Here is a 22729-nt window from a genome sequence, read left to right as displayed (position 1 = left end):
TCGAACGGTTTTATTATTCCGTACTCAATCGCTTAAGTGAGACGAGCTTCATAAATGAAAAAAGTCAAGTTCGGCCGATCAAAAGAATGTCTTTGACGAGAGTTCTAGAGGAAAGTGTTTCAATTTAGTATGTATTTGTGGGGCAACATGGAAAGCATTGGAGGAGGCCTATGTTCAGCAGTGGACGTCCTATGGCTGAGATGATGATGATGTATTTTGTTGGTGATGTTGAAAGGACTACTTCTCCAATTCCTCCAATTTAATTTTCTTCTTTCCACTCTTCGAAACATTTAAGCATTATATTCATTAATTCCTATACGATTGTACAAAGTGTGTGTGTTGTGTATGAAGTAACTTTCTGAGGAAAGCGTTTTAAGCGTAACTTCTCAATAAGAGATTTCTGGAATAGCATATGGTCTGCTAAGTAAGCAATACTCTCTGTCCACTCGCACTTGCCTCAGTTTATAGTGTTTGAGGGTGACAACGGTAGGTAGTGATTCCAATTCCTAGATATTCGCAAATGAGGAAATATTGAATTAAAAACCACAATATTCATCATAACTTTTATACTTCATCAACTTAGTAGGTATCGTGGCTTAAACTAAAACTGAATTCTTATGTCATAAACAATAAACTTAAACATTTAGCCCTCTTCAGTAAAATTAACGCAAATTCATCTTTTCTTATTCAGTTACTTCTTCTTAGCATCTAGTTTCTTTTTAGTCGCCGATAGTGTTCTGTTTAGGGTCTCGCGAGCTATAGCGTCGTCTCTTTCTTCTAGCACTTCGTTTAACTCTGGGTTCCATTGAGAATCTGGAAATAATATTACCATAGGTGTCACTTACCTACACCTTACTCAGTCTGATCTGATCCCACCTGGTAAGATGATGATCAAGGTATGATTGCTGAAAGCAGCTATGGGACAAGTGCGTTTTTCATGCAGGATCTTGCCAAAAGTTTGACACACAATGTCATACTATAGTCTATGTATAGCTATGGCTTTGTTTAATGCGTACGAAGTAGCAGCTTTTAGGAAGCGATAAAAAAGTAAGTATTATATTATAATATGCAGTAAGTAGGTAATACGAGAACACATTAAAGCCAAGTAGTTTTCTGGGGGCACGGCAGTGCCCCCACCAAGTCGAGCAAAAAAGCGGCACGGCCGTACCATCCTTTTCTCGAAGCAACTCAGGCCATTTTCGACCCCCTGTAACTTCGTTGTGGATAAAACTAGAAGGCTGAATTTTCATTAGCTATGCAGGAATTGTAAAGACACGGTATATTTAAAATTTCATTCAATTTGAACCAGTAGTTTAAGAATTATAACGGGTCAAAGTTATAATTTTGTCATTCACTGACTCACCGATCATAAAAATTCTAGGGCACTTCTAGCAGACCTAGAAGCTTCAAATTTAGAATATAAGTAGTGTTTGGTGTATGAATCAAGAAAAAACTAAAATATTTGGGGGCACGGTAGTGCAACTGCCAAGTCGAGTAAAATTTTTCAATTTCGGTCCAGTTTTCTAGATACATAACTGCTGTTTACAAAATACAAAAAGAAATGAGATCCCATCAAAAACAATACTTGTCAAAAAAACCAAGTCTCGCAACTCAGTTGTTCTACGGTAAAAAGTTGTGAGATCCATGTAATACCAAGTCCAGGCCAGGAAATCTTTAACGTTTTACATAAATTATTGACTTGGCCATCGCACTAAATAAATTAATTTACACGTGTTTCAACAACTGAGTTGCGAGACCTGGTTTTTTTGACAAGTATTGTTTTTGATGGGATACTCTTTACTCAACCTTCAACAAATGGGTTTCATAGGCTGTAGAATGACTGGCTATGACGTCGCTGGACCAACGGCATCATAAAGGTAGCAGGAAAGCGCTGGACGCAGGCCGCTACCAACCGGGTAACATGGAAAGCATTGGGGGAGGCCTAGCTATGTTCAGCAGTGGACGTCCTACGGCTGAGATGATGAGATCCTGGTTACACAAGTGTTACAGGGCTAGCAAACCAAGATAATATTGGTCCCGTTAATACATACCAACGAACAGCTTCTCCAAGAGCTGGCACCTCTTCTTCTGCCGCCCTAGCACGAACTGTTCATTGTAATGCTGAAGCTCTCGCATCCTTTCTAGCGCTGCCTCGATGCGCGCGTGTCGCTCCTTCTTTGCTGCCTCGGCCATGTCAGGTGATATGAGGATACTGAAAATCAAAATCAAAATCAAAATTATCTTTATTTGTTTAGACTAATTAAATTAGTTCTTGCAAATCGTCAAATGCTGAGAAGAAGCGCCGCAACAAACTCAGTCACCACTGTCTGAAGTGGAAGGTAAGTAATATTAGATAAATAATATTACCTATCCAAATTCAAAATCTATAAACTGGGCATTTTTCACGGCACCTAAATACGTCCTAAATATAGCTTGCCTTACCACCACTTAGGGACCATAATATCGGCTGGTGTTGAGAAGAAGTGGCGAAAGAAACTCAAATCACCGACTGATTATGGTCTATGGTCTACAGTAGAGTCAATGAGATTAGGTATGTTTTTTATGGCAATATTGCAACTGCGTAGTTGATGTAATCCGACCAAAGCGTCAGGCGATTATGAAGTAAATATTTAAGTCCATTATTTATTCATAATAATCGTGTTAATTCTCGTATTATAATGGTACATAGATATAGTGTTAAGCATGATTCGCTGATATTCGTATAAGAATAAGGTATTTACTAATCAATGGGTAATTCAATTGAAAATAATAAAAAATATATATTTATAATGGCTTCTGTAAGTACCTTCATTTCTTTGAATTGTAATTTCATATTTTTATAGAAGTTAAGTATGATAATGGGACAATATTATTTGATCCTCTAAAAACTAATTGATCTTTTTTGTATGTGCACTTTTAAAAATAAATGATGTTTTTTATTATATTTTATCTTTATATTAATTATTGGGTCTATAATAGTTGATCTACGGATAAATTATGAATGATCTTCATTAAAGGTAACATAATATTTATGTTTAACATACTCTTTTAATATTTGGTAAACAAAAATCATATTTGATCCTCTTTTTTAGTTATTGATCTTTAATTTTGTTAATTTGATGATTTTTATATCAAGTTTGCCTTTTAATATTGATCACCTAATAAATACATTTCGATCTATGTATAACTTAACTTTAAAATATTATTTGATCTAACAAAAAATATTATTGGTTAATATTTTTAATTAAAAAATATCTTTTAATTTACGCGGTACTTTGTGGTTGAGGGACAATCGTCCGTCATTGGTTACTGAGTTGGCCAAGGGCTTAGCGGCCAATAAGCAAGCAGAATGGTACATTGCCATGTTTGTTTAAATTACAAGCTTTGCTTAGTTTGGGACTAGAGGCGCTATGTAAAATAATTTCTTACTTCTGACATTCCTGAACCCGACATCATAATTTTTACCTCTTTATTTTTTTCAAATCGCAAGGTTGATTTTCTCTTAGTATACCGATCTCGACCGTGATCAGTGACCATAAAGTCATCTGTCAATGGGTCGATTAGACACGATAAAAGCACTAAACGATATTTGTTTACTTTTAGTGCGACATCGGGTCGTAAGGACCTGATAAGTTTTTTTTTCCAAATATTTACTGTGTTTGACGAAACAATTGCAAAACAATATTTATCTTTCGTGCTACTGAAAAGACCGAATATATCCATCCCGCACCAACGCATCCAGCACCTAAGGTCAATTCGACCCGATAACGCAGTGTGAACGTGTTAAGTATGCTTTTTTAATAAATAAAAATCGTTGAACATCAAGTGCCTTTAAATAGTTTCCATCCTTTGACTACAACTTAATAAAAATAAGTACCATAACATAATTATTTTGAAGATTATTTGATATAGACAAAAAATAATTTATACTAATCGAATTATTTAAAAAAGTATCACAATATTGAATATTTGGTGCTCATTTCTTTTATTTTTGAGGACCAACAATCGATCAGATATAATTTTTACATCTCAATTTTTTTTCCGTAGTTCAAAAGAGGTTAAAATATCGATCGATTTTATTTATTTTATGTCTCAAAGAAAGAGGATCAATCATTAAAATAGATGACCATTTAGATTTTTTTATTTGCCGTTTTTGCTAATTTAAAAAGATCATTTAAATACATGCCTATGATAATTACTTCGTATTGAGCACTCATCATTTCTCAAAATAGGCATATAAAATTCTAATAAATTATGTATTGAAAAGTATAAAATATCAAAACATATGTAGTTACATTTAAATGGATTTTCCAGCCATAGTGTAACAAGGCTACGTATATTTTAGCGCCTGAATCGAGATTGAAGCAAAGTTTCCCCTCGAATAGAGTTACGTCGTCTCAAATCAACAGGCACTGACGTTTCAATCGGAAAGTTTCCGAAGTCTCACCTTTCCGATTCGTCTTTTTCCTTCGTGCAGAACGGCAAAAAGTACAATGGTATGAACTTGTCCTTTAGTTGTTCTGGCATTGTCAAATATCTTGCTTCTTCCTCGCTTTCGACGGTCATCTCCAACACTGAAGGAAAAGCATTTAAATTCATATTATAATATACGTATTTAGAATTTATTTATTTGCTATATAATCAAGGCAGTAATAACTGCTGAAAAAATCTTAACTCAATAATTTTGACATTGGTCACCCATTTTGCAACCACAACAGTTAGCTTTGTAGTCCGGTACCTACGCAATCCAATCATCGCATCCATCAAATCGAATTCTTTAAAAGTGAAACTTCCCGGACTGATAAAAAAAGGATTAGGCAAATGTTTTATGTTTATTTAGGACGTCCAATTTTAGAGAGGGTGAGAGAGAGAGACATAATTAGTGACCGACCGAATATTCGTTTTCGTTTTCGTTTTCGGCCATTTTCGGCCAAAAAATGGACATTCGGCCATATTTTCGTTTTCGGCCAAAAACCAGCCGAAGCTTCGGCCAAACCGAATATCAAAAATACGTGAATAAGATGGTGACGTTTATTGTTCCGATATCTTCGGGAGTGAATCTGGTGCACTCATGGTTCCAATCAGACTTGAACGGACGCGGTATTGTCACACTCTTTTGAAGTTGTGAAGTGAGATTACGTTGTAAAGGGTGTCCAGCGACAATTTTCCAAGTTCAAAATTGAATACAATAAACTCAAAGAGTTTTCATTAAGTTTAATTGTTTCAAAATAGAGTCTTATGCGGATTTGAAATACGCCATGAGTCACTGGTTGGGAGCCTACAGAGCGTTCGCAGCTGAGCAATAAGTATTTGAAATGTATTGTCGAATGATCATGAATGTCTTATACCACAACTGCAACTGCATCCCGGTCAACTACGTAACTCTATTTCAGCAAGAAGGTGTCTCACCACACAGGGAGAGTACCTCGATGGAGACACTGAGGACTATTTTTTTTTTTTCAAATAAATGATCAGCAAGTACAGGGACATACCCTAGCCGCCTCGGTCACCAGATTTCACACCATGCGACTTTTTCTTGTGGGGATATCTCAAGTCAAAAGTTTACAGCAAACAATCCTTAAATAATTCAGATTCTGTAAGAAAATATCCGCCGTGAAGTTGCAGGAAAATTATTAGCGCGATTTGCTCTCGCATAGTTGCGAATGTAATGGTCCGGCTGTGAGAGTGCCTATAGTAAAACGGGCATCATTTAAAAGACATTGCCTATAAAAAAATTAATCCACATTGTTAAACTCCAGTTTGCATTAGTAATAAATAATAAAAAATCATTAATTTATTTGTATTCATTTTTGAAGTTAAAAAATTCCCACTGGACACCCTTTATTTCTTCTTCACTTCCCAATATTTCAATATACACCGGAAATAATATTCTACTAAGAATTCATGATTAATGTTTTTGTGTTTTAATGCCGGTTTTCTATAATCAATCTTTGAAAATCAACTGTCAAACGTCATTATGTTTTTGGTCAAAACATTAACGGTTTTCAAAGTTTTTACATAATTTCAGATTGAAATTTGAGAGTTGAAGGTCATTTTCGTTTTCGTTTTCGTTTTCGGCCGAAAATGAGACTGCAGCCGAAGCTTCGTTTTCGTTTCCGTTTTCGGCTGAAAATCCATATTCGGTCGGACACTAGACATAATACATATATTTACATAGCCAAATATGTTTATAGAATCGAAAAATGTTTGTGAACGATCAAGCCATTAAATAAGTTGAAACTATGTATGTGACAGTTGTTTAAGTAGACCCATAATTTCCAAGAGTGAATATAATGTTAGAAATCATGAGAACCAGCTGACCCAAAGGCTTACTCTCTTTGTCTGATTAAAATAATCAATTACTTACTTCCACTCTCCGTGGCCGGCGTCGGTCCTTGTTGCAACTGTTGTGGCTCCTCTATACGACAAAAATACAATATTAATGTTATAATAAAATTTAAATTTCAGTCAGTCGCTTAAGGACATCAATAATAAATTCATTTATGAATATGCGAAAATCCTCACTATTTTTATTCAAAGAAATAGTAATTTTCTATTTCAGCTCTAGCATTCATTTTACCGAGCTTGTCTCTATACAAAACAAATAAGAATATCACTTCCGCAAGAAAAAATATTATTATACCTAACTCGACTCACCCAGTGGATCTTACTTACTTTTTTCCTCTTCACCAAGCTCCTCAGCAAAAGATTCCTATAAGAAAGCAACATTATTATTATTGGAGACTCTTCAGAATATTATAAGGTAATTCTGATGAAAATTTTCCTTTAATATGAATTAAGCCCTCTCAGATAATTTCCAGTATCTAGTAGGTACTTTCAGTAATAACTTTTTCTTGGAAAATATATTTTTCCAGCTTAATATTTTTCAAGTGATTACGCAGTAATATGACTTCGTAATTCCTATGAATCCTTTTACAAATGAAACAACAATATTTATATTTTCAACAGTCATGCAAATGTATATGACATTTATCATTCACCTTGTAGTAGGAGGAAATTGATTCTACACAGCTTTGGTTGAGTTCCTAAAATTTTCTTTTGATTAATTTAATTACAGTTCAGTTTTTGAGATGGGAGCAAGAAGTGGGACTGATCCGAACCTGATAAGTAAGACAACATCTTAAAAAAGAAAGAAATAAGATAGTAACATAGCCTAAGTTTTTACTAACATTATGGATCCCTGTTATCTGAAATAAATACTTTTTATTTTTATTTTTATAAAACACTTAATTCTAGCCTTGAATACTGAATTAGTTTTCCATTTGCTGAAAACTCAATTTTTTTGGCTTTGAAATCTATAAAAGTCAATAAATTAACTTTCAAATTTTCCCTTTCTCATACAAAATTGCTACCATTATGGAAATCATTGGGGGTGGCCTATGTTCAGCAGTTCATATGGCTGAAATGATGATCATGATAAGTAGGATCGATTTCCTTCTACTACAAGGTAGATAGACAGAGGTGATACGTTGGCTGAATGATGATGATACAAAATCAGAGTCTTACAACCATATTCACAAACGATGCTTGCTTAAGTGACGCAGCAAATCAAACGCACCGCGTTGAACAGAGCTCTGTGATTGGTTCGTGTGTGACCCTGTGCGTCCACGCGCACTGTGAGACCTTCTAGTAATATTTGTGAATACGGGCGTTATTTTGACAGCTCATAAAAAGTATGTCAATTGACTAGAGGTGTCAACTAATGGTAGTTGACACCTCTAGTCAATTGACATACTTTTTATGAGCTAATCTAAAATGATAATCATGGGATTATCCAAACAAAATCTCCTTGTAGGCTGTGGACATAAACTATTTATGAAGTGTACCTCTATTAGCGAATGTAAACTCTCAGAAGGCGGCGGAGGCAGCGCTTCCAGGAATTCGGCCCTGAAATCTTTCCTGGAATAAAGATAATATAACAGGTACAGTCGGGGATAAACATGAGTAGTTAGGCTACTTATTTCTATTAAGGTAAAATTATTGCAAGTTTTCAAAATTGTTAGTTATTTTTATGGTAGTTAGATAGTTATTTTTTCTAATGAGATAATAGTCGAGGGTACGTTAATAGTGGTTTAAAAAGCTAGCTGTACTATAATACTAATAGATTTTGTCATTTGAAATTGTATAGTAAAGTCACAGTGAAGTGTGATTGGTGCGTGCATGATAAAAAAAATAAACCGGGAAATTGCTTTTTATGTGGAGATAAGCCGTATGCCTGAAACTGAAGGCGCATCACGGTATTTCGTTTGAAGCCTCTTATTAAATTCACGGAAAAATAAGACTAACGTTGAGTGTGATTGTGTGAATTATGTTTTTAAGATTTTATGACCTACGATTTTCAAAATCAAATAGCGACATAGATACAGTCGCATTTATTGTTTTTAACTGTACCCGAGAAACGAGCTAGCGGAATTTTCCTGTAAAAATGTGGGTTCAGATGTTACTGTGGAATAACATGAGGAACTTTATTTCTTTGTGTTTCAGGTTATTATTGCAGTTTCGAAATAAAATAAACCTGTACTGTCTGCAGAATCTCTTGTTATTACGTTATACAAGAAAGTTATTATTTAATTCTTTATACAGGGTGTCACAAGAAGTTACAGATTAGAAAAAAGCTCTTCAAGTATCTGTAAGCTAAATAATGCTTGTGTTACGACTACGAGTGGGTTCACAACAATAGTCAATGCGGCGGAAATTAAAATAGTTTAAATTTGAGTTGCGATAGAGGGAGGACGATCTCGACTCGGCCAGGCCAACATTTTTACATTGGCCTGTTGTCGCTTCGCTTAAATAAATTAATGATAATAATATTATGTTTGTTGCTTTGCTTAAATAAAATGATAATGTTTCGGTCCATAAAAATTGTCTAACCAAACTATTAATGAGGATCATTTCGATTTTTAGCTGTGAATGCAGATTTATAGGGCTAAGAAATCCTTAATACACAGTCCAAAAATTTTTGTTCTACGACAAAAATTAACGAAGTTATGGCCAAATTACTAAAAAAGTTCACTGACCGCCCGGCGCGGGGACGATGACGTCATTATATCCGATCCGAACGCTCCCGGCGTACTGCGTGGATAGAAAATATTTTTTTCTAGCCAAACTATCAGTTTTAGAGAAAAACTTGTAATGACATTTATTCATCAGAATAAAGTAAGCTATCGATAGGTAATTTTTCAAAAAGTATCATTTTTTATTATTTGTTGGCCTTTTTTGTGTATTTTATGTATTTTTTTAGTATCGCCTGTTATTTAGCATTATTACTGTTTTTATTTTATCAGGATATACCGCTTAGTTTAAAAGTTATTACGTTTTCTTTACAATAAACAATAAGTAATTGGAAGAAAAAAAATTCTATAAAAAATTAAAAACAAATCTCAAAAATATTTTGACCTCTTTTTTGTCGATAAAAATAGGTTTAGTTTCATCTATTTTCATATGTACACTTTAACGTGACTCACACTGTCCTGTCAAGCGACCCGCGGCGGGAGGAGACGCACGTCACGAAGCTCTAAAGTGCTCTGCGGCGGCTCCCGCCGCAAATCACTTGTCCAAGTTCGGGACCTTGTCATTTAAAAAATATAGTTCTGTTTCTTTCGCTCGAAAGTAATAATGCTTAAGTATGAATGTGATAGCTATATTTTCTAGGTGCAGTCCTGTTGTCCCCCCTGCTTGGCCCCCCTGGGGGAGCCAACAGGATTTCGAAATCCTGTTGTCCCCCCTGGCTAGGGGAGACAACAGGACTGGATTTTCAATCAATGATTTGAGGACTGTTGTCCCCCCTGGCAAACATTGAGTATTTAGAAGCCATATATTTTTATAACTTTAAGATGAACTGAAAATGGAGTACCTGACTGAATGTCATACTTATTGCCAAACTAAATACCTAAACGAATGTCAAATAATAATGAATATTTTGGTAACGAAAAAAATATAAGTTGTTGGTACCGGCAGTACCGGTATCCGAAATCTGCTTTATAGCCTGACCAGGAACATAAAAACCCTGGCATAGAGGCGCGTCAATTGCATTTGATAGTGCAACACTGAGTACAGTCGTACCTGTGTTAAATTAATAGGCTAACTTTATGTATCAGGATTCAGGATTACGGGCTAATTTGATATTTTCATAAATTAACGAAAAAATATTATTATAGGTAACCTGGTTTAAATAAATGAAATGAAACCATCAATCGAGCTAGTAGGATTTATTTTATTATTCATCAATAATCAAATTCAGAACTTGAATATTCAACTGCAATGTCCCCCCCCCTCCCCCAGGCCAGAAGCTGGGTAAGGCTAGCCCCTGACTTTTAGCGGCAAAAACGGCCTATGTTTATTACTTAATATCTTCGTTAGTGATGGTCCGATTTGGAAAATTCAAAAAGATATATCTTTCTTATGTCTTAAAGATTAACGTAGATACTAGTTTTATTGAATTTTCTACAACAGTACTGATCCTCATTGCAAAGCGAAGACTGGAGTTTTACCATAATTTTAGTGATACAAGCCTTCCTAGAATCTCTAATAGAGTTGAGAAAATCCCGAACTTTCTAATCTCTGGATAGAGTTCTCAGGCTCTCAGAGTTCTACTTCAGCTAAAGCCTGGTCCGTGAGCACGTAGAATTTTGTCCAATGACCCCAAGCTACCCATCCTTATCGCTCGAGCGTAATTATATTGCTGTCGCGACTGTGCGACTGGTGCCCGCAGTGAGTGTGCGAGCGAGACAGCAACATAATTACGCGCGAGCGATAAGCATGGGTAGCTTGGGGTCATTGGACAAAATTCTACGTGCTCACGGACCAGGCTTTAGAATTATTCTCAAAACTCTAAAGTTACCTTATCTGAGCGCCTCTACTGTTCCTCCCAGGCTCCCTAGCGTCCCACAGCCTGATGGCTGCTGCAAACTCCAGGTCCCTCTCATCATCCCGCCTAGCGTAGGCTCCTCCTCCAATCGCTAGTGCGCACTCCAGGACAATGTACGCGTCGTCTGGCTGAGGCTGGTGGGCTGAGGAGACCGGCTGGCTTTTTTCTTTTTCCTTCTCCTTGTCTTTGGCTGAGGCAGGCTTGGAAGAAAAGGGATTTTTTTGTGGGGAGGCCAATGGCGAGAACGTCCATTGAATAATTTTTGATGCAAACTTTTAGCATTATTATGATACTAGCGGCCGCCCGCGACTTCGTACGCATGGACTTCGTTTTACCCCCTAAAATCTGTTGTTAGATTTCATGTTGATAGATGGCGTTTCACGGCTTCCCCCGCATGAACATTTACGAACGTCAAAAGCAGTTTGTTTGTCCAGCGCTGTAGATTTTAACCAATGACGATATATGTTAATCTGGGTTATAAACAACAATACTGTAAGGTTTTAACAAAATCCGTTTAGTAGTTTTTGCGTGAAAGAGTAACAAACATCCAGACATCCAGACATCCAAACTTTCGCATTTATAATATTAATAATAATAATGAAATAGGAAATAGGATTAGTAGGATTTTATAGATGAACAATGTAAAAGTATGATGGAGTTAAGAATACCTTATCTTTCACTGGTTTCTTTGGCTGAATGTCAATTTTAGTGAATCCATTGGAATTGCGTATTTCATCCACTCTCTTCCATTGAGCTAGTGTTAGTGGCCATCCGTTGGGGGCTATCACCCTGAAATATTAGGTTTGCTATAAGATTTGTTGTTATATTGTAAAGTGACATCTGCAGTGTGAGCAGTGTCGCTCTAATCAATTTAACATGCTAGTTTTTATTGAATACAATTACTGTGTTCTACATGATTCGAGGGCATAGTGAGTTGGAAATGCTTACTCAATCGAATATTGTTTCGGATCAGGTGGCAGATTTTTCAACTGAAAAACAAAATAATAAGAAGCAAATTTTATTATATTTAAAAATATCTTAAAAGTAAAGATGTATCCCATAGTTTTATTAGTATACCTTGGTTGTTGATCTATTCTTTGCACTGGGACTTGGTTTTGCTGATTTTGGTGACTTCAGAGACCGAGCACTGGCGATGTCACGACCCTGAACAAAGAGCATCCTTAATTCCAGTTAATGAATACAAAATACGACTGTAAATTGTTAGCAAAATTAATGCATATATTTCGACTGAGCTTAAACACAATCGTTCGTTCGTTCGTTTCAGCCGAAAGACGTCCACTGCTGGACAAAGGCCTCCCCCAAGGATTTCCACAAAGACCGGTCCTGCGCCGCTTGCATCCAGGTACCTCCCGCGACCTTCACCAGATCGTCGGTCCACCTAGTGGGAGGCCTGCCCACGCTACGTCTTCCAGCTCGTGGTCGCCACTCAAGAACTTTCCTGCCCCACAAACACAATGTTTATATAATAATAAAAAATAATAATAATAAAAATCTTTATTTACAAAGAATACCATCGGCAGCCATGTAGATTATAGGTGTATCCTTTATCCTTAAGAATTCACACTAACCGTGGGTAAATTGGCCTGTGATGTAGAGGTCCTCTTCATCGATGAAGTAGCTGGTAAAACAGCTGGCTCCAGCCTCACGTAAGGCCAATGCACCTCTCCTTTGCCAGAACACTTGGCCAGCTCTTGGACTACGCCGTCTGTTGTTGTCCGTAGGATTACTTCTATCTCCAACTGAAAATTTAACGTGATAAAATCGAAAGAATTTGCGTGTCTCATCTGAGTATAAAACCTATCTAACACTTAACTCAGTCAATGCCTGAGGTATGGGAGCGGCATGAGAGCATTATGACGTGTACAGAACATACAAACCTGAAGACTCACTGACATTTGACATAACCAAAAACACCCTTTTGTGCTGCTCATACCTAAGGCACTCACTGGCCCATACCTATAAGACCTGTGCGCTGACTTTTTTTTTTATCCACAACGAGGAAGCTCTTGGCCTATATCTCACCTGATGGTAAGTGATGATCAGGACGAAGGTGGAAGCGAGCTTCACCCGGAATCATCAACCACGGAGGAACTGGCTATCTTAACTCTAACTGCCGGAACATAACAATGCTGTTAATATTGTTGATATGGCGACAGACTTAGGTAAGATGGTGGTAGCTAGCCAGGCGGACTTAGAACAAGCCCTACCACCAACCAAACCGAACAGAAAAATCTGCCCTCTCTGGGAATCGAACCCGGGACCTCTGCGTCTGAAGCTGGTGGTCTTACCACTAGATCACAGAGGCGTTAGAGAATTAAAAGATTACTTACATCAGGCGAAGTGGCAGCAGCTCTAAAGCTAACCGCTTCATGCTTCACCACCGAAATCAGAATCCCTCCAAGGATATTCCTCCTATTCGGTATAAATATTTCATCCAAATGCAGTTTATGGGAGTGAGGAAGAGGCAACTCCCTGCAGCCGTCAGGGTCGTTGTCACAAATGTGGAAGACCTCATCGATGCTGCAGAGGACTGTCAACTGCCAGTGGACTTCGGTATTGATGCCCGAGGGCTGGTTGAGGGTGCCGTGGCCCATTACGGTGTAGCTGTGAATGGCATTTCAGTTATGAATGATACCATAGTCATTGCTGAATACGAAAAACTAAAGGACAAAAGTAGTGATAGTGAAATAGCCTTGAGCATGCAAAGTAAGCTCATTGAAGTACGGTTATCTATAACCACATGATGACATAAAAAGTATACAAGTCAACTTACCCATGAAGATTCGGCTCAAAGTCAAAAGTAATATGAGCATTATAAACTTGAGGCATCTGAGCTCCATTATCGTTATTGTACACAGCGATGGTACTGTACTGCAATGAGCTCTGCACGTCGAAATGTACTTTGACAGGGCTATGGCAGAAAAAGACCCCTTGGAAATACGGAATCCACTTGCATTTGGGTGTGATGGGAGTCGAACCTGTAAATTGGCGTAAGCCGTATCTGCCGGTAAGTGCAGAAGCGACAGAGTAGGCAGGTTTCGTTTTGGGGTACATAGCGAAGAACTCATTCATCAGGGCTGATAGAGCTTCGAGGTTTCCAAATGCGTTGTCCATTATCTGAAAAATACGCTTAGAAGTTTATACGTTTAGAAGCGCTTATTTTCCTAGGAGGTTTAACTTTTTCTTCACTTTGCTGAAGATTTTTCAGCAAAGCATCAAAATAAAACTTAGAGTAGGCGCACACCGTTGATTTTTAGTTGGCCGATAGTTGTGCCCGATTTTAATTTGTATGAAGAATCGGCCAAATCGAATCGGCGTAGTGTGCGCACTCCCATACATGCCCATACTGATCAACTGCCCGACTAAACTATCGGCCGACGAAAAATCAACGGTGTGCGCCTACTCTTAAAGCTTATAATAAACTAGCTGACCCGGCGAACTTTGTTCCGCCTTAATGGCAATAAAAAGTATCCTTTGTCCTTCTCCTGGCTCTAAACTACCTCCCTGTCAATTTTTAGCTAAATCGGTTCAGCCGTTCTTGAGTTATAAGTGGAGTAACTAACACGACTTTCTTTTATACAGTGTGAGTCACGTTTAAGTGTACATATGAAAATAGATGAAACTAGACCTATTTTTATCGACAAAAAAGAGGTCAAAAATTTTTTGATATTTTTTTTTAATTTTTTATAGATTTTTTTTTCTTCCAATTACTTATTGTAAAGAAAACGTAATAACTTTTAAACCAAGCGGTATATCCTGTTAAAATAAAAACAGTAATAATGCTAAATAACAGGCGATACTAAAATAATACATAAAATACACAAAAAATGCCAACAAATAATAAAAAATGATACTTTTTGAAAAAAATCTGCCTAAAAATTCGTGTTTTTTTGGTTATTTGATAAATTTCTCCAAAAAATGCCCTTNAATCTAGTCTCGTTGTCTCCCCTAGCCAGGGGGGACAACAGGATTTCGAAATCCTGTTGGCTCCCCCAGGGGGGCCAACCAGGGGGGACAACAGGACTGCACCTATTTTCTAGGCACTATGGTTGCTTTTCAACCAAATTTTTCTCAGTCTGTGTTTGAAGATGACGCGATCCGCGGTGCCCGTCTGGGTAGTGAAAAAGATGGATGTTTTTTATCGTTTAGATGCTTTGGAAGTGTGTTTTTCTTTATAAAAAACGTGTATAATGTGATTAACTTTGGAAATAAGTGTTAATATATAACATTGCTTCTAATTTTGAAGGTGAATCAAGTGCAATCACAAAAAGTGACAAAAATGACGAATCTTTTTTTTCAAGTAAGTGTTGTACCTAAAATATATATTTGTTAGCCTTAAAAGTTACACCAAAAGACGGGTAATTTTATCCAGATTCCAAAAATGTGACTCGATAGTATGTAACGGTAATAATGATAAGCTATTTTAGGGAAAATGCGCAACGGGAATTTTTTTTTTTCCCGCGGGAAGTGGGGGGCACTTCACGCAGTAGCGCCTTCCCGCCGCAGATCGCTTGAGGGGATATATAGATGACAGACTTATTGAAGATTTAACTATACTCACAGCTTTCAATACTTCCGGTGTAAAAATAACATGCGCAGTCAAACATTTCCTAGCCCAGGTGCCTCTCCAGTGAGCTTGAAGAACCGTTGCTGCTTCATGTCTTCTGATGACTTTCTCCCTTTCTTCCTTTAATATCCCACAGGGGAGCTCTTCTGTTGCTAGCTCACAAACTTGGGAAGTGATAGGATCGACAGGAGGAGTTAGCAGTTGTGCCATTTTGGCCTCATCTACGAGGGGCTTTTCCTCACCGACTTGCTGTGTGAATATAATGCTAGATCAGGCATTGCTAGATCCATAATAAGTGAATAAAAGAAATCATAATCAGAAATTCATAATATAATATTTTGAAATAGAAAATGCACGCTTACCTGCTCTTCCAATATTTCCTCTCCCATTTCTATTTCCTCAGCTTCAGGTACAAGACAGTCACATGGATCCATAGTTGCTATATCCCTCAAAGATTTACCCGGACGCGGTTTCTCTGGTATACCAAAGTCAGGGTCGCAAAAGTAGCGTCTTAGTACAATGCAGACGTTGCGATAGTCTACTGGTTGTAGTTTTTTGGCCAGTAAAGACTGAAGCGCTTGTCTGAACATCCAGTGAAGAAGAGATTTGTCATAGCCCACCTCTTCTGGTTCCCAAGTAAGATCTGGCTGGTATGATCTAAAAAAATAATAAAGAAACACATGGATTAAAAAGTTTGATTTCAATAAAAATACGTTATGTAGAAAATTACTCACTTATAAAATTCTCTATCAGTTGCCAGAACGTTGGTATTTGACCTGTTTATGCGAATCCAGTTGGAGAATGCTAAACTCAAATTAGTAAGAAATCTAGCAGCCCATGGACATTCCCTGACGGCAGCACAGTGGATCATGTCTCTTGTGCCCAAGAGAAGGGTGGACTCACTGAGCAGCATCACATGCCAGTTCATTCTTGAATGCACCCAAATTCTGAAATTAATTCATGGTGGAGTAAACAAGATCTCAAATGGAAACTACGAAGCCCCATTGATCGAAAATCTGGAGATCTTAAGTAAATAGCTGGTAGTGACTGAAAACGAACGTTGTAGCCTTTTTAACCTCTCAGCGCCCAAGCGGTAGCCGGCTACCGCGTAACAATTGATTACCTATTGTGTCTGAAGGTAGCTAAATGAATGTTGATGATGCTTATTGAAATAAAGCGATGGAGTAGTGAATTATATCAATTCAGTAGTACACGTACCTGCAAATGTGCCTTCCCGGTTCAAACATGATCTCAACCGAATCATACCCTCGTGTTTGCACAAACGCTTTTGCCACAGGAATTTCACAGTCCACGAACCATTCAAACTTCTCCAGAATAAGATACGCATGCTCTATGTAGTCCACAATTGGAACTCCACTATTCATCAGAATCCTTGGATGAAGAGCACTCAAAGATATTCTTAGGACATTTTCTTCTGGGCCGTCGATTTGAAGGTACAAAGGTGCTGACTTAGGAGCAGCAATGTCTACTGGTTTGTTGACAGCTCCTTTCGTAACTCTGATTGGGGGACAGCTGGCTGCTGACGTGAATTGGTACATCGATGGGTAGAAGACGATGCTGACGCTTTTGATGAGTTCGTAGATCTAGAAATCATATTTTACTCGCAGTGTTTTTGAGGTCAATGTATTTTAGATCATAGAAATACAATATTTATAGAAATGATCCATAATCAATCAAGATACTTATTACTTACTGGATTGAACTGAATCCACTCCCGAAGCTCATCTTTAGCTTGTTGTGAGGCTGCAAGGTTGCCTGTATTAGATCTATTAACATCCTTTGCACCTTTCTTGATCTATAAATAAACATTCACATTTACTGATAGCACCGGAAAAATATTTGAAAGCAGGATGAAACAAAAAGAAGAAATTACCGGTGGAGCAGTAGTTTTGTCGTGTTCCTCTCTAAACCCAGCAGTGATCTAAATTGACAAAGTAATATACACAATAAGTACGGTAACAATAATATCACACTAAAGTCACTTTAAATGACAAATGTAACACTTACTGACTCCGTGCTCTGCACATCCAACAAATGGGGTGCATAAGAAAGTTTCAGTAGTCCGTTGACCTTGAGGAATCTAGTTCTAGGGCAGTCATAAGCCTCGTACAGCCCATGCCTACGGGCCCAGTCTACCCAACGGTAGTGCTTCCATAATGCTACGTCTGTAATACAAGAAGCAAATAATTTTCAAAATTGTTAGTATTCAAAACACCTCACTGCTAACATCGTTTTGCATGTCGTATTTAATAGCGCAGTTATATGATTAAACTGGAAATGTTTCCTCTCCTACATAACGATTTGTGTCTCTTTATGTTAAGGTGCAATTGTCACTTTCAAGGACTATTCTTAAATTATAGCCCCAAAATGCCCCTGCCCCTGCGATTAATCTAACGCCCACAGAAAGAGACTCTCTTGAAAGTCTCGAAATGTATTTGTGACCACACATTCTTTTCTTCAGGTCTTAATTTTTTTCATCTTCAACGAGAAGCTATTGGCCTAGGTATACATCTCACATTGTCACAATATTTACATGTTATTTACAGTTTAAAAATCTACTTCTTCTTCTTTGTTTTTTGATGGCGATGATACGTCTATCAATAGATTTTCCAGTGTCTTACCGGGCTCTGGCAAAGGTTTCTTCAATGGCAGGTCTCTGGCCATGCTGACGATCAACTCCATCTCATGCGCGGGAGTGATCCCTGGCAGGGCGTAAGGCGCATGGTTCTTCGAGTCGCCGATAGTTACGAAAGTCATTGAGCTTCGCTAAAAAAAAGGTCATTCAATTGATCGTTATTTCTTTTTTTCATTATTTGATCAGTCAGTCAGTTTGGTATCCTTACCACAGCAGCCTCTTTGGTGGTGGGCTTCTTGGTGCTCCTTGACTTGACAGTGCTGGCTAGTGTGTCATCGTCATCATCCCAGCCGAACACTGGCACTTCTGTTGTGAGCAGGTTCCAGAGCTCTTCGATATCTGACAATACAAAAATAATAAGACTGAGAATCAAAATTATGAATAAGAGGGCCAAAAAGATTTTAATAAGTCTAGTCTAGTCTAGTCTAATAGGGCCTAATTAGCATAATTAATAAGTAATCATAGGTTACTTACCACTGACGTTGTATGTCAAGTTCATTGCCCCCGTAAGGGCATGCATCATGTTGAACTCAGGCATCGGCTCGTCTTCCACAGAATCCAGCTCCTCATCAGAATTCATGTCAGGAGCCGCCAACTTTAGCAACGCCTGTTAAATTTTGATTAGCAATCAAAACGTCGCGTGCGATGAATTGCCATCAAACTCGAGGAGGCGCACGAGTTATTTTGAGTGAAGCAGTAAAAAGTTTGAGTATACTTTGAGTAATTTTCCAGTTAAATGATGACTCCTTAGTAGCTCTAAAATTTTGTCGTTCAATTTGGCAACGCAAGTCAATAGTAAATACCTTAAATATTTTTAAAGTTTATTTACAGCTAAGTTTTTTACTTTTCTACATTGGAATCATGTTGTCTGTAAATTGCTAAATACATAACTTATTTAATTTTTGTTCAAAGTCTATTACAACTATTACTTAGCACAAAACCACAACGCTAGTTAACCTATTACGTATTTCGGCATTCTTCGTTAAATTACCTATCTTACCAAACGTCATTCTTCTGAATCATAGTAAAGGAAATTTCATAAACATTTGCAACAATTTGGACTTTATATCTTCAGCATAAGACGCTTCTTGAAATACATTTCTTAACTGTACGGTTGGTAAATAAATTGAAGATTTACCCCATTATTGGTAGCAAGCCAGTCTCTAATTGAGTGTTGCGGCAGAGTAAATACAAATGAGTAGGTCATCTTCATAGAAACGCACCGAGCGCGGTTTGTATGTGAGCGCGCGCCAAAACGTATGCAGCGCGCACGCACACACTGACAAAATTCGGGCAACTCACCGCTATCAACGCTAAATTTTGTCAGTGTATGCGTGCGCGCCGCATACGTATTGGCGCGCGCTCTCATACATACAGCGCTCGGGCGTTTCTATGAAGATGACCTACTCATTTGTATTTACTCTGGTTGCGGTCTGCGGTCCGGAGAATAAGAAAGGAGTGAAAATACCCTTGTAATAATGCTATTACTCGCCGAGCCAAGTTAAGTGGGGAAATATGACGGAAAACGAGGATACTCCGTTAAACAGATGCGGTGTTGTGTAACGAGAATGGAACGTATTAGGTTTTTGTGTATTATAAGGCTACGACTCGTATTAATTTGTTCTTCAAGTCGTTTCTTTTGATGTTTGCGAAATTTAAAAGGGTCTAAAATAACGGCTATGACTTATTTATTTAATAACTAGCTTTCTGCCCGCGGCTTCGCCCGCGTGGAATTTCGTTTGTTAAATTTTCCTGAATTTTCTTTGCTGTAAACCTCACGGAACCCGAGACCTTTCCAACGAATGCAAAACCCTAGAAATCGGTTCGAGATTCTGGAGTTATAGCGTCAGGAAGTAAAACCCGACTTATTTTTATATAGTAGATTTACAGATTTAGTAGTTCCATTGCTTTATTGCATTTAATGGTTCTCGTGTACCAGATTACAATAAAATTCAGCTGTGGTTACGGGTTCGGTTACCAAGATGTATTGTGCTATTGTTGGCAGAATTGTTGCAATTTTTGGAAAACAGAATTAGGATTCTAGACTTACCTTGCAGAGCAGCAAAGGCCACAGATGTACGATCGGTGCTGTGACAGTAGTGATCACTTGCTTGGGCCCCGGCTTGCCTGTAGGCATATTACTAAGGAGAGGAGAGAACGGCAGGAGGGGGGAGTCGGTGGCATCGACTGGGACCTGGTCACTGACCCAGACGCATCTCCAGGCGCCGAGGTAGAAGAGCCGGACGAGGTAGCATCCTGGAAGGAAGAAGAAGATAAATATCTGGGAAGACTCAATCAGTCAGGGCTATTCTCTTGATCCTATTTGGTAGTTCCATGACAAATATAACTTTGTAGTGGTTCTACCAATATTTTTAACCCATTTAGCCCTACCGTACCCTATGTGGTACGGTATCTTTTTGAAAATATTTCGAAGTACCAAACTGTTATTAATTTGTAAAAATGATTGTGACAGTAAGCTTAAAGTTATTATTTTACATAAAAATATTTAAAAATATGTTTTAACAAGTGGTTTCGGAAATATTTATGAAATTCCTCGACAGAAAACAAAAAAAAATTTACAATGTTTTTAAGAAGGTATAATTTCTTATTATTAATTGTAAATTATGTTATTTATCAATTTTATTTTAAAAATAGAGTACATTAAATATCATGACTAGAAAAAAATATTATTTAGATTATTTTTATACGGTTTATTCCAGTCTAAAATAGGTGTACCGTATAAGGTACAGTAGGTCTATGCATGAGCAAATCATGCGAAAAAATATAATTTAATTTTTATTATTTTTATTTGTTGTAGGCTATTGATGCTTCAATTTATTGCCACAAATCATGAAAAATTTGATAATTTCAGCAAACATAAAGAAATTTTGGTATTTTTCTACTGCTGTCTTGTCAGATGACCGCTAATGATGATCAGACTGACGAAGATTTAGGCGATAAAGATAGTGTCAATGTAAATAATAACCCTCAGAGGTTTCTTCGATGGATTTGCTAAATTTCCATGGTCGTTTTGCTAAATGCGATTATGGATAGCACTAAACGTAACAAATCAGAAGAAGCCAGGTCTTCTTCAGCTATCCTCACTAACTTCGGAGAAGGTAGGAAAAAAAAACCAAATGTGGATAGTATCACAGAAAACGTCTTGCAAGATATGCCGAGTGTGATACTAGTGATTATATGATTTCATTTTTATTTTATATCATACAAAAATAAATAAAAATCTTCTTTGAACAACGACTATGTTTTGCTTGCTTATAGACCTACTGTACCCTTTATGGTACGGGCTCCCCACGGCCCCCTATTTATGGATTATTTTTTTTAATATTTTTTTCATGATTTTTAGGCTTCCCTTTGTAAGTTTTTGCTGGAAAGACAATTTTTATTTCCAAAAATAATTATCGGTCTAAATGGGTTAAAAGTAAAAGGTATGATTTTCTCAATGGTAGCAGAAACACCGAGGAACTGAATGTTTCGTGATACTAGAAATAACAAGCAGGATTGTAGGACCAAGTGTTCAATAAGCTGAATTCATTATCTAATTCAGTAGGCATCTAAAGATCAATAATTTTCCTCTGGTTATGACTCTCTCAGTCGTGGTCCTGCATTGGAGACTAAATAAAATGTCTTGATAATGATGATGATGTTGATGAAAACTTGAAGTAAACCATTCTTAGACAGTCCAGGGCGGTGCTGCTGACCACCACCAGGCTTGGTCCCTGGAGAGTAGATGTGGTACCTCGCGCGCCAGCCTTCTGGCGCGAAACTGAACGCGAAGTTCTCCCACTGATGCTCAACCTACAATAAAACGTCTTGCAATTTATATTTCTCCTGCTTGGTAAATATTTTTAAAGTAATTCTGGTATTCTTCACTAAGTAGACTCGGAGTAATCGTTGTTGCACGTTACCAAAGATAATATTATAGGGGGATTCAACTCGAGTTTCGTAAGATAGCAATTCTGAAAATATTTTAAGAGAAGAAATTTTTTCAAGTCGCTCTGTAAAGTCGGTTTCTTTAGAAATTTCCCTATATGTAAACAAATATGGCCAACTGACATTAAAACATTTATAATCTGTGCCCTAGTGAGGCGACAAAACCTCTCGTTAATCGCGGATTGAAATTATTGTATAGGTGTACCAGAATCTCATGGCAAACAAAAATATTGGAAAAGTGTGTTTTTCTTATGGCAATTGTCTATGGTTTAATTGTCACCTGTCAAAGAAAATTATGAAATCTGTCAGCCGCTGCAAAATTTTTGTAATCTCTTCTTGACTATTTGTTATTTTTGTGAAAAAGTCGAAAAAGTTCCAGCAAGGCATATTGTTTTCAATGTGAATTGTAAAATAAGGCATAATTCAAAGTCGATCTTTGATTCTACAGCGCGTCGTCGAGTTGACAGTAAGTTGGACTGAAATGTTTTGATACATTTAGTTTATTACCCAACTGTGTCAGAAGGAGGGTTGTGTTTTTTTATATTATTCTTACTTAATAGCTGCTTTATCGGGGTTTTCAGGTATATCTCACAAATTGGTGCAGATGTTATGACCATGTTAAGAAAATTGAAAAGATTTCATAAAG

The 22729-nt window shown here is 37.4% G+C and overlaps 1 protein-coding gene across 1 annotated transcript; it reads right to left on the bottom strand.

Moving 5' to 3' along the window:
- Window positions 1–652: 652 nt before the first annotated feature.
- On the bottom strand, window positions 653–21948 carry LOC114365106 (uncharacterized; the record flags this gene model as incomplete). The annotated part of the gene is made up of 25 exons (XM_028321579.1): window positions 653–813; window positions 2052–2212; window positions 4448–4574; window positions 6368–6418; window positions 6676–6712; window positions 7848–7920; window positions 10862–11088; window positions 11557–11677; window positions 11837–11877; window positions 11966–12052; window positions 12478–12648; window positions 13240–13513; window positions 13683–14026; window positions 15471–15725; window positions 15839–16133; window positions 16211–16423; window positions 16695–17080; window positions 17191–17292; window positions 17371–17418; window positions 17505–17662; window positions 18119–18264; window positions 18336–18471; window positions 18607–18739; window positions 20183–20388; window positions 21819–21948. Coding segments are annotated over 25 exons (4044 nt in total), but the record flags the coding sequence as incomplete, so codon positions are not given.
- Window positions 21949–22729: the final 781 nt, after the last annotated feature.

The sequence above is a fragment of the Ostrinia furnacalis genome, unplaced genomic scaffold (assembly GCF_004193835.3).
Source record: "Ostrinia furnacalis isolate ACB-3 unplaced genomic scaffold, ASM419383v2 OfSCF7555, whole genome shotgun sequence".
Classification (NCBI taxonomy): Eukaryota; Metazoa; Arthropoda; class Insecta; order Lepidoptera; family Crambidae; genus Ostrinia; species Ostrinia furnacalis.
Note: the sequence above shows the minus strand (reverse complement) of the source record. Positions and strands in the feature narration are given on the sequence as shown.